This window comes from Oncorhynchus gorbuscha, linkage group LG04, assembly GCF_021184085.1.
Source record: "Oncorhynchus gorbuscha isolate QuinsamMale2020 ecotype Even-year linkage group LG04, OgorEven_v1.0, whole genome shotgun sequence".
In the NCBI taxonomy this organism is placed as follows: Eukaryota; Metazoa; Chordata; class Actinopteri; order Salmoniformes; family Salmonidae; genus Oncorhynchus; species Oncorhynchus gorbuscha.
The window spans coordinates 67,770,945-67,787,624 of record NC_060176.1 but is presented as its reverse complement, the minus strand read 5'-3'; the positions used below and the strand labels follow the sequence as shown (position 1 = coordinate 67,787,624).

The 16,680-nt window shown below is 39.7% G+C and overlaps 1 protein-coding gene across 2 annotated transcripts; it reads right to left on the bottom strand.

Annotated features, from left to right (window-relative positions):
• Positions 1 to 3,596: 3,596 nt before the first annotated feature.
• Positions 3,597 to 13,286, bottom strand: LOC124034574 (zinc finger protein 41-like). Of its 2 annotated transcripts, XM_046347950.1 has the most exons (4): positions 12,992 to 13,286; positions 8,077 to 8,283; positions 3,981 to 4,017; positions 3,597 to 3,860 (listed from the first exon to the last, which is right to left on the bottom strand). In XM_046347950.1, the coding sequence occupies exons 1-4, from the start codon at positions 13,179 to 13,181 to the stop codon at positions 3,848 to 3,850; spliced, it is 447 nt and encodes a 148-aa protein (XP_046203906.1). In that variant the 5' UTR covers positions 13,182 to 13,286; the 3' UTR covers positions 3,597 to 3,847. The 2 variants fall into 2 exon arrangements, with proteins under 2 accessions (XP_046203906.1, XP_046203905.1); XM_046347949.1 differs by lacking the exons at positions 3,597 to 3,860; positions 3,981 to 4,017 and having other exon boundaries at positions 6,062 to 8,283; positions 12,992 to 13,285.
• Between the last annotated feature and the right edge of the window lie 3,394 nt (positions 13,287 to 16,680).

Here is a 16,680-nt window from a genome sequence, read left to right as displayed (position 1 = left end):
AAAGAACACCCAGAGAGTTACCTCTGCTGCAAAGGATAAGTTCATTAGAGTTAACTGCACCTCAGTTTGCAGCCCAAATAAATGCTTCACAGAGTTCAAGTAAGAACACATCTCAACATCAACGGTTCAGAGGAGCCTTCATGGTCAAATTGCTGAAAAGAAACCACTACTAAAGGACACCAATAATAAGAAGAGACTTGCTTGGGCCAAGAAACATGAGCAATGGTGGAAATACCTCCTTTGGTCTGATGAGTCCAAATCTGAGATTTTTGGTTCCAACCGCCTTGTCTTTGTGAGATGCAGAGTAGGTGAATGGATGATCTCCGTGGTTCCCACCGTGAAGCATGGAGGAGGTGTGATGGTGCTTTGCTGGTGACACTGTCAGTGATTTATTTAGAATTCAAGGCACACTTAACCAGCATGGCTACCACAGCATTCTGCAGTGATACGCCATCCCATCTGGTTTGCGGTTAGTGGGACTATCATTTGTTTTTCAACAGGATAATGAACCAACACACCTCCAGGCAGTGTAAGTGCTATTTTACCAAGAAGGAGAGTGATGGAGTGCTGCATCAGATGACCTAGCCTCCACAATCACCTGGCCTCAACCCAATTAAGATGGTTTGGGATGAGTTGGAAAAGCAGCCAACAAGTGCTCAGCACATGTGGGAACATATGTGCAAAGCTGTCATCAAGGCAAAGAGTAGCTACTTTGAAGAATCTCAAATATAGAATATTTTGATTTGTTTAACACTTTTTTGGTTACTACATTATTCCATGTGTTATTTCATAGTTTTGATGTCTTGTTCTACAATGTACAAAATAGTCAAAATAAAGAAAAACCCTTGAATGAGGTGTCCAAACATTTGACTGGTGCACTTAAAAATCGAACAAACACCTCACAAGTGCCGCAGAGGTCTAAGGCACTGCATCGCCATGCTTGAGGCATCACTACAGACCCGGGTTCGATCCCAGGCTGTGTCACAACCAGCTGTGACCAGGAGTCCCATAGGGCGGCGCGCAGTGGGCCCAGCGTCGTCCGGGTTAGGGGAGGGTTTAGCCGGGAGGGGCTTTACTTGTCTCATCGCGCTCTAGCAACTCCTTGTGGTGGGCCGGGTGTCTGCAGTCTGATTTCGGTCGTCAGTTGAACAATGTTTCCTCCGACACGTTGGTGCAGCTGGCTCGGGTTAAGCGGGCGGTTGTTAAGAACCGCAGTTTGGCGGGTCATGTTTCGGAGGACACATGACCTGACCTTTGCCTCTCCTGAGCCCGTTGGAGAGTTGCAGTAATGAGACAACATTGCAATTGAATATCACAAAATTGAGGAGAAAAAGGGGATAAAATAAAATATAAAATAAAACATTAATGAACAAAAAGGTGATGTGATTTGTGTCAAGGGATCTATACATAGCAGTGAACAGCAATCATAAGTGGACCTTAGGCAAGCATGTCCATAACAAGTCTCTCTCAAAAGGGTCACCTCAATGCCAAACGAAGCAAATACAAGATGGTACATTATCCCTTGACAGAATCAATCCTACCAGACCACAGATCCCTGTGCAAGTAAATAAAACCTGCAGTATTTCTACATGTTGTGTGTGCATAATTTATTCCTCTCTGCCAAAGTCATCCCGTGCAGTGTGCAAATAGATGGCATCAAGTAAGCATAGAATGAATGGAGGGTCAATGGAGGTTTTCCTGACGAATAAAACATTTCTAATGGCAATCATGCCTGAAATATGTCAGTCAGAACATACTTGGAAAAATCTGTCCCGTGCCATTGGACAATTTTTCTCCCCATTTCATTGAAGAAGTGAACATTTTGAGTCTCAAATTGATTACAGTACCAAAGACAGAGTAGAGGGTGCAAAGTCAGTGCACCGATGTATTCCAGTGTAACCACAGGAGATTCCCTAAAAACACACCACTTCGATACAGCTACAACCGGACGTGACTTTTTCGCAGCAAGTTACAACTTAAGCTGCAGGTTTGGAGAATTAGTTTAGGGTTAGTGTCTAACCGTCTACAAAGTCACTTCCAGTCGTAGCTGTATCAAAGTGCTGTTTTTAGGGAGTCCCGGCAGCAGGGCTGTCCATCCGTGAGACCATAAATCAGTAGTCGACTTGAGGGTCTGCTGCTGTGGAGACAGCCTCTAATTGTCTAAACTTGGGGAGATTCTCATTTGGGCAAAAGACCATCCTCTCCTCAACGACTCAGTCCTCTCCTCCGTGACCTGGAAACCGATAAGTGGTCGAGTAGTGTCAATTAGTTAGTAGGCGACCGGAAGAGTGTCCTCACCTTCTCCCGCCAGGGAAGCACAAGGCCTTTTCTCATTTGGGAAAAAGTCTGTCCTCCATCTCTCCTCCGTAACCCGGAAACCGATAAGTGGTCGAGGAGATGTCAATTCATTAGTAGGCAAATGGAAGACGTCTTCCCCTTCTCGATAACCACCGTTCATCGAGGATATTCATGTGTATCCTGAGTCCTCCACAGAAGTGGTTTAAAATTTGCCACACACCCTCTGAATCAGCTTTTGTTTTGGTCAGAGGAAAGCATGCACACATTTTAAAACAATATGCTACTTATAGTTTTATCTATAAAATGTATGGCAAAACTAACTTATGTTTTTATGACTACACATTTATTCAGGGTTCTACCACTGTAAACGTAATTTGAGTTGAGTAATTTCATACAAGCGTGTTGTCCACATTGTCTCCTCACCACCTCTTCTTGATTGCCTTTTACAAATGGAGGCGAGAGGGGACAGAGGAGTTGAGCAAATCAAATTGAGAAGAGGAGTAGTGCTATCTGGGATCTTTGTGTCGTCCCTACCCTTCTCTCATAAATAAGTACTACTCAACACTACTATACAAAACCTACTGGTTTTACAACATGATTGCTTTTGAGATGTGTATAAACCACTGCTACTTAAGTAGTTTTTGGGGATATCTGTACTTTACTATTTATATTTTTAACTACTTTCACTCAATATATTTTCCCTAAAATTATGTCAGTGTTGGAGTGTGCCCCTGACTATCCGTAAAAAAAAAAAAAGTGATCTGGTTTTCCTAATATGGAATTTAAAATGATTTATACTTTTACTTTTGATAGTTAAGCATGGTTCAAATCAAATACTTATAGACTTTTACTCAAGTATAGCAGTTGGGTACTTTATCCACCACTGACCATTAGTGATTTACACTACCGTTCAAAAGTTTGGGGTCACTTAGAAATGTCCTTGTTTTTTAAAGAAAAGCACATTTTTTGTCCATTAAAATAACATCAAATAGATTTTTTTATGGACTATCTACATAGGCCATAATCAGCCATCATCACTCCTGTGATCCAATGGCACATTGTCTTAGCCAATCCAAGTTTATCATTTTAAAAGGCTAATTGATCATTAGAAAACCCTTTTGCAATTATGTTAGCACAGCTGAAAACTGTTTTGCTGATTAAAGAAGCGAAAAAACTGGCCTTTAGACTAGTTGATTATCTGGAGCATCAGCATTTGTGAGTTTGATTACAGGCTCAAAATGGCCAGAAACAAAGGACTTTCTTCTGAAACACGAGTCTCAATGTCAACAGTGAAGATTAGACTCCGGGATGCTGGCCTTCTAGGCAGAGTTCCTCTGTCCAGTGCCTGTTCTTTTGCCCATCTTAATCTTTACTTTTTCTTTGCAACTGCCAAGTGCATATTTTATTAACTCAAGTTTCTAACTAGTTATATCAAACAAGAAATACGATTATGCAAATGTATTTATTTTATTAAATTAATTTGAGGCCTTGTCTTCATTCAGCTTTGACTTATGTATCTTGGTCCTGTTTCTTGTTGCAATCACATTTCTCAACCATGTACCCTTTTAGAAAATAAAGACAAGTGCAAGAGACAACCAACTAGAAGCAATTATCAATCATCTGCCAGCAGAGGTCACATAAGACAACACAGAAAAACATTTGATAAACAATGTTAATCTTACCAACAATGGCCTCCAGTCTTCTTATTTGGAGGGCCTCCTTGGCAACAGGTAAACAAAAGAGGAAGTAGAATGGGTAAGTATACCAATATGAACATACTGTACATGTGCATACAAACATACTTATTAGCTAGCAAACAGAAAACAGGCTACATAGCTGCATTTCAATAGGTCCGTGCTATCTGGGATCCTTGGGACATCCCTACCTTATTAATGTTGACATAATGGGTAAGGGTTAGAAGGGTAGGCATGTCCCAAGGATCCTGAAATAGCACTGTACCTTCTTGGTTACCTTAACTTTTTCAAAAAGGGGGTGCGATGACACAGGAGTTGAGCAAATCCAAATGAGAATCTCCCACTGAAATTCAGGCTCAGGTTTTGTGATGGTTTGAATGGTCAAATAATGGAAAAAGTACCCAATTGTCATACTTGAGTAAAAGTAATGATGAAATAATAAGTAAACAATTAATCAAGTAAAAGTGAGTCACCAAGTAAAATAATACTTGAGTAAAGTAAAAAAAAAAACTGGTTTTACTATGAATCAAATTCCTTATAACCAGTTGAATGATATGTCAACATTTAGATTTCTCCCTAAATAGACATACAAAAACGTAATTATTTTTCATGATGGCCATAAACAATAACTGGTCATGTTGCATAGTTTAAGAAAGGTCTTGGAACATTGTTGTATAAATTGCTGAGGTGTACTCACTTCTGAGGACTCAATCTCAAATATTATGAAAAAGTATTTTTTATTTCCTATTCCCTCAAAAAATTGAGCTTGAAATAACAGAAATTATTTTAATATAGTAACACCTTTCCCCTTTAATAATTAATTTTACGTTTATAACATACTGACAGTACAATTTTGGAACCATTTCATATAACATACAGCAGAGAATTGTCTACTAAATGTCCTCCAAGCGGCAGAGACACCATTAAAATGTGTGCAGACTCGTTACAACTTCAACTTTAAGCAAGAAGTGCTTTTGTCCAACTGTGACCATGAGAAAGTGGTCTTGCTCAAATTCTATTAAATGATTGTCATTTTTTCATGTTGTGAGAGCTCAATCTGGCAGACAATATCACAGCGAGATGAAACCACAAATGTTGGATTCGCTAGACGGTTTATTTATGTAACCTTTATTTAAAATAGGCAAGTCCGTTAAGAACAAATTCGTATTTACAATGAAGGCCTATCCCGGCCAAACCCTAACCCAGACGACGCTGGGCCAAATGTGCGCCGCCCTATGGGACTCCCAATCACGGCCGGTTGTGATTACAGCCCTTTTAAATACTGCCTCCCAGGCTGGGCTCTGGCTAGGCCAGAAAGTCTGACATCACTCCCTATGCAAATGTAGAGGTAAGCAAACCGGACGGCACAATTATTAAAACATTTGTACATTTAAAGGACAGCGAAGGGCATACTCCAACACAGACGCCATTTCGATCAGAAGCATTAGGGATGGCCGCGCGTTCTCTTGATAAGTCCATGAATTGCACCATTTTGCTGTCTTGCTTCAGAATTCTAAATGTAACAAGTACTTTTGGGTGTCAGAGGAAATTAATGGGGGTAAAAAATACATATTTTCTTTAAGAATGTAGAGCAGTAAAAGTTGTCAAAAACATAAATACTCAAGTAAAGTGCACCATTCTTCAACAGTATGAGGTATGTTGAGTATCTTTGCTCCCGTTTGATGGATGTGGTTGGGTATGCCATGATCGTATTGCTATTTGCAGTGTGGAAAAAGTACACAAATTGATAGAAAGTCACCCAGTACAATACTACTTGAGTGAAAGTCCAAGTATTTGGTTTTAAATATACTTATGTATTAAAAATAAAAGTATAAATAATTTCAAAGTCCTTATATTAAGCAAAACAGACAGCAATATTTTGTTATTTATTTACGGCTAGCCAGGGCCACACTCAAACATAATTTACAAATGTAGCATTTGTGTTTAGTGAGTCTGCCAGATCAGAAGCAGTAGGGATGACCAGGGATTTTCTCTTGATAAATGTGTGAATTGGTAAATGTTCCTGTCCTGCTAAGCATCCAAAATGTGAAGAGTACTTTTGGGTGTCAGGGAAAATGTATGGAATAGAAAGTACATTATTTTCTTTACAAAAGTAGTGGAGTAAAACTAAAAGTTGTCAAAAATATAAAAAGTAGTACTTCAAAGTATTTTTACTTTACTTTATAAAAATCCCTCATCCATGCATGATATGGATTTTAGTTTTCATGTCCAGACAAATAAACAAAATCAATTGTTTATTTAAATGTTTCTAAGAATATTCCTAACATAAAGATAAAAAGAGATACCTACTTTAGAAAAGAAGAAGAGAATCTTTAAGTGTCAACTTTATTTCTCATCTCCCAATACTAATCTCTCCTTAACCATTGAGGTTCTGCCTTCATTTTTCACATCATCATTTTGATATGCCAAGTGAGTCCAAGTAAAAGATAACATTTTATATACATTTTTATGCTGGAGTCAAAATCAAATGTCCAAAGGTGATTTTTAATTCCCACCAGTTTCCCAAGGTCAGAAGGACACACATCAAATAATGCAGTGAATTGATGAGTTCAAGTAGCATCTACAGAGGACTGCAGTCAAATATCCTGTATGTCAAACTAATGAGCAGGGACTCCTGTTGCAAAAAAAATCCTCAAATTTCTCTCTGTTAGACAACTATATGGGCATCATGCAATATTCTCAGATTAATCATTAATTTATTCAGACCCCCACAAGAACCGTGTCTCCACTTGGAAGTTGAAACATGTACCTCTCAATCTTCTGTCTGATGCCCACACAGGGTACAGTCATGTTTTGTGCATTCTCTCCATGCATCCTCTTAGGGTTTCATTTGTTTTGAAGTATCAATCCCAAATCACTGCATTTACATATTTTCTCCAGTGTGTATTCTCCTATGACTGTTTAATACACTTGCATCACTCAGCATTTTCTTCAGACAGGACACATAAACCCTGAGTGAGTTGGAAACCAGTGGTGAAAGATTTGCTACTATTTTAGCAGTAATGTGGTTTCTTCCCCTCTGTGACTTCTCATATGCGATTTCATTATATGCTTATTCAGATTGGACTGCTGAGTGAAACATTTGTCACAATCCTGTCAGTGAAATGATTTATCACCCGTATGAACCCTCATATGCACTTTCAGATTACTTCTTTTGGTAAAATGTTTGTTACAAAGATGACAAGGATGTGGTTTGTCTCCTGTGTGGCCCATTATATGAGATTTCAGATTTCCCTTTTGAGAAAAACATTTTCCACAATGATGACAGCAATGCGATTTCTCCCGTGTGGCTCCTCATGTGCTGTGTCATGTGTGTACTCCTAGTGAATGCTTTGCCACAATCATGGCAGCAATACAGATTCTCCCCCGTGTGGCTCCTCACATGTTGTGTCATGTGTGAATGCTTTGCCACAATCATGGCAGCAATATGGCTTCTCCCCTGTGTGGCTCCTCATATGCCGTGTCATGCAATCCCTTCGAGTGAATGCTCTGCCACAATCACGGCAGCAATACGGCTTCTCCCCTGTGTGGCTCCTCATATGCCGTTTCATATAATCACTTCGGGTGAATGCTTTGCCACAATCTTGACAGCAATACGGCTTCTCCCCTGTGTGGATCCTCATATGCCTTTTCAGAACTCCACCTCGAGCAAAACATTTTCCACAATCCTGACAGCGATGCAATTTCTCCTCTAGGTAGCTCCTCATATGGGTAATTTGTTTAGAGTTGGACCTGATAGGTGATTTCAGATGGGACACTACGGATTTCCTGCCCTTAGAGCTGATAAGGGAGCTCTGTAATTTTTCTGTCCGCATCCTTTTTGATTTCCGCGTCTTCAAAGCTGACAGAGGTCCTTCACTCTCATTCCAGTCAATAACTTCACTATTTTCACTCTGAGCTGTAGAACAGGCTGGATTTACTGCAGTGGTGGGCTTATAGTCACTGGCTAGTGCTGATGAGTCCTCTTCCCCAGGTTCTGTTTTGATCTGTTTAGTGGAGGGGTCTCGGTCTTTGTATTCTTTACTTCGGGTTATGCTCAGATGTGAGGACTCGTCATACTCACTTTTCACACTGAAAGGAATGAATACAGAGTCTTTATCATTCTTCAGCTCTTGAAATGGCTCTTCTCCATGGCTGGTCATAAGTTCCTCCTGTTCCTCTTTAATCTGTGTGGGATTTGAGTCCTGCTCCAGACTGAGGCTACATTCTTGCTCACAATGGTTCTGCTCAAGGTAAACCTCCTCTTCAGAGACTGTGGTTTTCTGGAGATCTGAAGGGAAGGAGAAAGAATGTATTTGAAATAAGGGTTTCTGTAAACCTGGCAATATTTCAGGTGCAGCGAACAACTAATTTACCATTAGAATGCACATGAAAAGCTTTGTATGCCTATTTGGACCATTCAATGTATATTCTTCAATATCTACTTTCATATGTATGTTACTCATTTGCAACGCTCATGGAATTACTAATGTAACGGAATGATTCCAAGATTTATGTACACATCCACCCTCTAAACCACCATAATCACAAAGTTTTTCAACTGGTCGCTCAGAACAGCATTGTTTCCATTTAATGAGACGTTGCATGTTGTGCCCCCTGGATCATATTCATTAGAGCACACCGCAATAAACTGTAGCAAAACATTTTGCAATGTACACTCAATGTAGCCTTGGGTTCTCAAGAGCTCCCCTAGCCATGTAAACTGGAACCTCAGCAGCAGAGCTAAAGCTTGTGTCCGAGGTTGTGTATTGCTGTTTAGCCGCAATTAGGATATTTTCGATTAACCTTAACTTAGCGACACTTTCTTCGTTCTCAATTTGAAAGTCACCGATACTTGCTAAACTCCCATGGCTAATTGCAGGGGGAACGTTGGAATGACTGCCTTGCCTGGTTCACCAATTACTTTGCAGACAGAGTTCAGTGTGTCAAATCGGAGGGCATGCTGTCCGGTCCTCTGGCAGTCTCTATGGGGGTGCCACAGGGTTCAATTCTCGGGCCGACTCTTTTCTCTGTATATATCAATGATGTTGCTCTTGCTGCGGGCGATTCCCTGATCCACCTCTACCCAGACGACACCATTCTATATACTTTCGGCACGTCATTGGACACTGTGCTATCTAACCTCCAAACGACCTTCAATGCCATACAACATTCCTTCCGTGGCCTCCAACTGCTCTTAAACGCTAGTAAAACCAAATGCATGCTTTTCAACCGATCGCTGCCTGCACCCACATGCCCGACTGGCATCACCACCCTGGATGGTTCCGACCTTGAATATGTGGACATCTATAAGTACCTAGGTGTCTGGCTAGACTGCAAACTCTCCTTCCAGACTCATATCAAACATCTCCAATCGAAAATCAAATCAAGAGTCGGCTTTCTATTCCGCAACAAAGCCTCCTTCACTCACGCCGCCAAGCTTACCCTAGTAAAACTGACTATCCTACCGATCCTCGACTTTGGCGATGTCATCTACAAAATGGCTTCCAACACTCTACTCAGCAAACTGGATGCAGTTTATCACAGTGCCATCCGTTTTGTCACTAAAGCACCTTATACCACCCACCACTGCGACTTGTATGCTCTTGTTGGCTGGCCCTCGCTACATATTCGTCGCCAGGCCCGCTGGCTCCAGGTCATCTACAAGTCCATGCTAGGTAAAGCTCCGCCTTATCTCAGTTCACTGGTCACAATGGCAACACCCATCCATAGCACACGCTCCAGCAGGTGTATCTCACTGATCATCCCTAAAGCCAACACCTCATTTGGCCACCTTTCGTTCCAGTACTCTGCTGCTTGTGACTGGAACGAATTGCACAAAAAAAAAAAAAATTAAATTAAAAAAATATAATAATAAAAAAGACTTATCTCCCTCACCAACTTCAAACATCAGCTATCTGAGCAGCTAACCGATCGCTGCAGCTGTACATAGTCTATTGGTAAATAGCCCACCCATTTTCACCTACCTCATCCCCATACTGTATAATAAATAAATAAAATAAAAAAAATAAAAAAATAAATATAGAAAAGGATTTGTCATTAAATTTGTAGCGCAATTTTTTAAAATTTAATAACAGAGCATTTTCTAAGTCAAAACGTTCCACCTGCAACTAGCAATGGGAGCAACACCGGTGTCTTCCAAGTCAAGGATGTAGAAAGTATTGCCATGTAAAGGTTAGTTAAAAAACGGTTGACGGTGCTTTTCATTACCTAAGCCACGGGTAATCAACTACTACTTGAGAAGGTCCGGTCACACAAATTTACAAGATGGCAAAGTTCCAGATGGATATTGTCATTTATCGGCGTAGTAACAAACCCCCACCTCGTGGCCCGTGTCACGCCAAACTGTTCACACCCTTCGTTGGTGCAGAGAAGATTTAGTTAATTTAAAGCTAATCCTGCTATTCTACACACTTTGCCCATGTATTATGTGTGTTGATACTGTACGATATGTGACTCAACAAAATCAATGGAGGCCCCTGGACACGAAGGGTGCGTTCATCTGCCCAGGATTTGCTGACGAATGCCAGATCTTACAACGCCAGGACAGGTATTTTACGTATCAGCTAACTGATAATAGTTATAGCAATCTGGTGCCTGACCGACACTGCGGTCAATGACACGCATCCATTGGCTGACGCATGCAACTGCAACTGTAATCTGGCAATGATAACTACAAGATTTAGATAGTTGGTTAGCCCAGGGTTTCCCAAACTCGGTGTTTATTTAGTTTTAACCAGCTAATCTGCCATGACGGATATCAGAATTGGCTTCGCTAAAGTACCCAAACAAAGCCAAAGGAGAGCGATGAATAGCGATGCCGAGCTCCAGCTAGCTACGTGTGCAGAACCTAGCCCCCCTCCCACAAGCGCCAACATTTGTATTTATTAGGCAGCAGCTACTCTTCCCGGGGTCCAGACAAATTAAGGCAGCTATACAATTTAAAAAACATTACAATACATTCACAACAGATTTCACAACACATTAAGTGTTACTACCACATACAGTTTACGTAAGTTTACATCCACTTAGGTTGGAGTCATTAAAGCTCGTTTTTCAACCACTCCACAAATTTCTTGTTAACAAACTATAGTTTTGGCAAGTCGGTCAGGACATCTACTTTGTGCATGACACAAGTCATTTTTCCAACAATTGTTTACAGACAGATTAATTCACTGTATCACAGAATTCATTCATTTGAGTCAATTGGAGGTATACCTGTGGATGTATTCCAAGGCCTACCTTCAAACTCAGTGCCTCTTAGCTTGACATCATGGGGAAAAAATCAAAAGAAATCAGCCAAGACCTCAGAAAAAAATTGTCCTCCAATAATCGTTATCCGTGTTGAAAAAATCATAATTGGTCAACCTCCAATTCCAACCACTGCAATTTAGCTGGTACACCACTGAAATTGACATTTTAACTTCGAATTACTACCACAAAGACGATTGCTGGTCCAACCACCATCAAATGTCAACTTAAATAGCCATGTCTATTCTATTAGCTCTATTTCAATAGGTTTCCTATGGAGTATTGAAGACATCATTTAAAAACAGGGATGTGCAACTGGCAACTCCCATTTATTAGAATACACAATTTCAAAATTTGGTTGTGCATCAGCAGTTTCTCATTACTGACAGTCACTCAATTAGCCCATGTCAAAAAATATTTTTAGATTGGTAAATTAGACTAGGGGCCAGCTATCTAAACTTGTAGTAATCATGATCGAATTACCTACTGGGTAACCTCCATTGGTTTTGCTAGTCACTCTCACTCTAATTAAACCCAGCAAACATCTAAAATTGCCCCCCCCCAACATTTCACTTAGGGCCCCCCAAAAGGCTTGCTCTGACTGCATGTGTGGGTATGGATGTGGGTACGCAGACCCGTGAGCCACTGCAGTCCCAGATATTCTCATTCAAGTCAACATTCTCTGATGCGTGGACCTCCAACCCTCTTTGTGTTACCATTTGAAAGTTGTTTTTAGAACATTTATCAGCCTAGACATGACACCCACCCTGTCTCAACCGATGGCAGGCTCAACACAAAAACCTTAGATCTTAAAAATTGTCTAAGCTACAACATATGCAGAAATGTATATATTTTTTGTTGTTGATCATTTTAAAAATGTAAAAATACATGTTATATCTTTTCCAGTGATGAAGACATGGATGGCTCATGGTATGGTGGGTTATTATGCAAAATGGGTCAACTTTGGGCACCTCTCTCTCATAAATGTTTTGGCATTCAAGTTCAAAAAGTCACTTTCTGACCACTTCAACCATGGACAAATATGTATGGAAAGTTTCATTCAAATCAAAAGGGGTGCAGTCAAAAAGTGATTGAAATCAAATGGAACAATCTCAAATGGCTTGTTTGCATAAAGGCCTAATGTAGCTCTGATTGGCGTAACGCACGGCCGCATTCCCACTCTATATTGCTATAGCATTTTCACAACTGCCTTTGTGTATGTAATTCCCAAACAATAAGAATTAACGAACACTTAGATTGTCATTTTCAAGTTCTCGCTTGTCAGAACATTATTTTCAAACGTTTCATTCTTCCTGGGGCGTGTACATGAGCAGATTTTATAATATTTCATGCTGCTAAAATGCTGTCAGCTCCACTTTAAATCACCGTAGAGTAAGTGTGTATTTTGCATTTGAAATTATTTTGTATCGTGATATAAATCCCTCTACTTTCATGTTTCTAGATACGTAGCGCAATTGAGAATCAATTAATGTTTAGATAGAGTATTTGACTGCTTTGGCTACCAGAGCCAAGTCGCTTTTTATAAAATAATATGCAAGGTCCTTATAGGTACTAAAGGAGTAGCCTAACGTTAGGCTCCTTTAGTCCATTATTGGGCTAGGGCTCCCCCGGTCCGACGCTACTGATCAACAAGAAATAACCCATGTTTAATAGCTAAATTAACGAATTGCCAATGTTTAATGACGAGACGTAAAAGTGTAACAAACCTGCTCTATGTAACTGTATCTCTGGTAGAAGGATGAAATCAAGCAGCCTCTTTACACAGTCGTTCGCCTCTTTCGATGGGGAAACATTTTCCTGGTACTCTGTTATGGTCTTTTCAACAGCTCTGAATAGTTTAGGACACGCTCTAAATCTTTCGTTGAAAATCAATCTCAACAACTCTATGTTAGACATTTTCACACAATGGTTGGTAGCTATCTAGTGTGTTATTTATTTTTCCTTTTCCTTTTCCTTTTCCTTCTTCTTCTTCTTCTTCTTCTTCTTCTTCTTTAAGCTTAAATGACAGACTACTACAACCTATTGGTGTATTGCCGCCACCTACTGTGCGAGGAAATGAATGAGATTTTATTTTTTATTTTTAACATTGCGAGAAATGGGTATGATGTTATTTTCCATGTGGCAGATATATTAGAGAAAGGGCAAAATATGAATCCCTGTGGCCAATGACACCCGATCAACCTTTACTCTCTGTCTTTGGTGCTGCAAATTCAGTGCTCCGATGTTTTCCAGACTAGCCAATCACAGGAGAGTCCCTTACCGGAAGTGACTTTTTCGTAGCAGATTAGGATAATAAACTATCCGTAATATTTTTAAAACCAAGTCTTTATTTTTGTATTGTACGGGTAAAAGTTCCGACTTTTATTTAATTCAATAAACTCATGCCTGTTCCACAGATACTGCGTTTTGGAAGTGTCAATGGGGAAATTATATTTGTCTTTCATTTGGTACCAATCGGTCAGCAGGTGTCGCTAATTTAAAAGGCAACTTTAAGGGTCATAGACAGTCATGAAGAAGATAATGCGAAGATTATGCAGATGGATATGCTTTTGGTAGATGTCAACCAAATTAAATTCCCTGTTGTGAATACTAATGCTACCAATAACAAGTCAAGTAACTATTTTATTTAGAGACATTGAGAGGAAAATAAGTCAAATGTCAACATTTCTGTAGGCCAAAGTAATATGGGGTAGAGATTTTAATACAGTATTACATGATAATCTAGATAGATGGCCTCCTAAGGATAGCAACTAGGAATATATGTTTAAATTGAAGTGTTTTAGATATTTGGAGACATAAGAACTTATATAAGAAGATGTTTACATGGAGTACCAAAGATGTATCTATTGAATACCATATTGATTTCTGGCTGATATCTGAAGATATGGCTGACAAGATTGATACAGTTGCAATTTAACCATCAATTTTAACACACCACAAAAGGATTTCAATAAAGATAAATATACATGGTTTGTCAACAACAACAAAAAGTTAGTCAAGTTTACTGAAAATGTAGTAAGACTTTACTAGAGAATTAAGTATTTAAGAAGGAAGTAGCAGGAATTATTGATAAATATTGGATCCGTGCTTGTGATATAAATACCTTTGAAAGTTACTGGGAACTAATGAAATTTGATATAAGGCTTTTGGCTATTTCAGTGGGGAAAATAGTTGCTTGTGCGAAAAGAATATAACATCATAAATTGAATAATGGATTATACAAAAAAATCTGATCTAACGAATCAGGAATTACTGGAGCTATCATCCATGCAAATGCAGTTTGACCGTATCTATGAGGAAAATGTCCGGGGAGCGTTTGTAAGATCAAGGCAAAAATGGATGTAAGAATGCGAGAAAAATACAAAATAGTTATTTATTTTAGAAAAAAGACAGGTGAAATTAATTCTGTATGTAAATTAATTATCAATAATACGCCCAATGAAAATTCTAAAGAAATGTTGCCCAGTTTTATCAGAATCTGTATACATCAGCCCAGTTAATATGGATTATTTCTTAAACAATGTAGAAAACATTGCTAAGAAGATAATGATTTCAGGGATTTTTGTGATGATGAGTTATCTGAAATGGAAATAAAAGATTGTATTAAAAGCTTAAGGCACTGCATCGCAATGCTTGAGGTGTCACTACAGACCTGGGTTCGAACCCAGGCTGTTGTAACAGTTTAGACCGTCCCCTCGCCCATACCCTGGCGCGAACCAGGAACCCTCTGCACACATCAACAACATTCACCCACGAAGCATAGTTACCCATCGTTCCACAAAAGCCGCGGCCCTTGCAGAGCAAGGGGAACCACTACTTCAAGGTCTCAGAGCAAGTGACGTCACCGATTGAAACGCTATTTAGACTATTTCATAGTTTCAGGTTTAAAATTTAATATCAATAAATCAGTCTTATTTCCACTCAAGGACTGTGTTTTACAGGAAGTATATGTTATCCCAATTAAATATAAGGTGACTTATCTTGGAATTGTTATATGCAAGGATGAAAAACAAAGGAGTAAATTAAACTTTTACCTCATTATTGAGAAAACAAAGAAGAAATTGAACCTCTGGTTATTGAGAGATATTTCACTATATGGTTGCGTTTTATGTCCAAAGTTGAAGGGTTATCCAGATCGTTTATGTCTCGTTATCACTTGACTTACCCCTTCAAATTGTAACAGACTTAGATAACATTCTTTATCATTTTATTTGGCGGAACAAGCCTCACTATCTATGGAAAGATAATCTCAGTAATACCCAAAAACAGAGGTTCTGAGGTTTTAGATTTTAATACTCTAAATAATACTTGTAAAATAAAGGTTGCCAGGTGCACGGTATTTCCCCCGACACATTGGTGCGGATGGCTTCCGGGTTGGATGCGCGCTGTGTTAAGAAGCAGTGCGGCTTGGTTGGGTTGTGTAACGGAGGACTCATGACTTTCAACCTTCGTCTCTCCCGAGCCCGTACGGGAGTTGTAGCGATGAGACAAGATAGTAGCTACTAAAACAATTGAATAACACGAAATTGGGGAGAAAAACGGGTAAAATAATAATAATTCTGGTGAATTACAAATAAAATTATTCTCGCTCTTATCCATAATAATTTCATAATGTACAGTAGCCTACCTGCACGTGCCAAAACCAGAGTAGGCACATTTGCTATTTAACACAACAGTTTTTGTGACAAACCTATCCGTAGAATTGAAAATGCGATAGAAACACAAACTTTTGATTTTTATTTGGTATGTGAAAACTTAAGCAGTACATTTTTGTGTGCACTGTCATCATGCAATTTATTTATCTGCAACAAGACAGTTTGGTGGAAACATATCACTGGTAGGAATGCGCATATTTACTTTATGCAGATTCTTATTGTTCTCCTTTTTCGTGATATCCAATTGGTAGCGTCCTTCGAAAACCTGCCATGGTGCACTGCTTCTTGGCACACTGCTCGCTTAACCTGGAAGCCAGCCGCACCAATGTGTTGGGTGAAAGAAACACTGTACAACTAGAGACGGTGTTTAACCCGGACGACTCTCGGCCAATTGTGGGCCGCAGGTCTCTCGGGGCACGGCCAAGAATCGAACCCGGATCTGTAGTGACGTCTCAAGCACCGCGATGCAGTGCCTTAGACCGCTGATATTTTGGCCTTCCATGGTGACATCACCATGCGGTAAATTAGATAATAGACCAGAGGTAGGTAACCATGTTATGGAGTGTGCAAGCACTTCATGTTTTTTATTTTACGGCCCTGGAAGACCAGGTGGGTTGAATTTAGTCAATCACTGAACTGATCAATTAGCTCAGTTGGTGTGGTGTGGTGCCTAGTTAGATCAAAATCCTGTATTGCACATACCCCTGGGATAGACCAATAAGAAGAGTTCCAAACCTCTC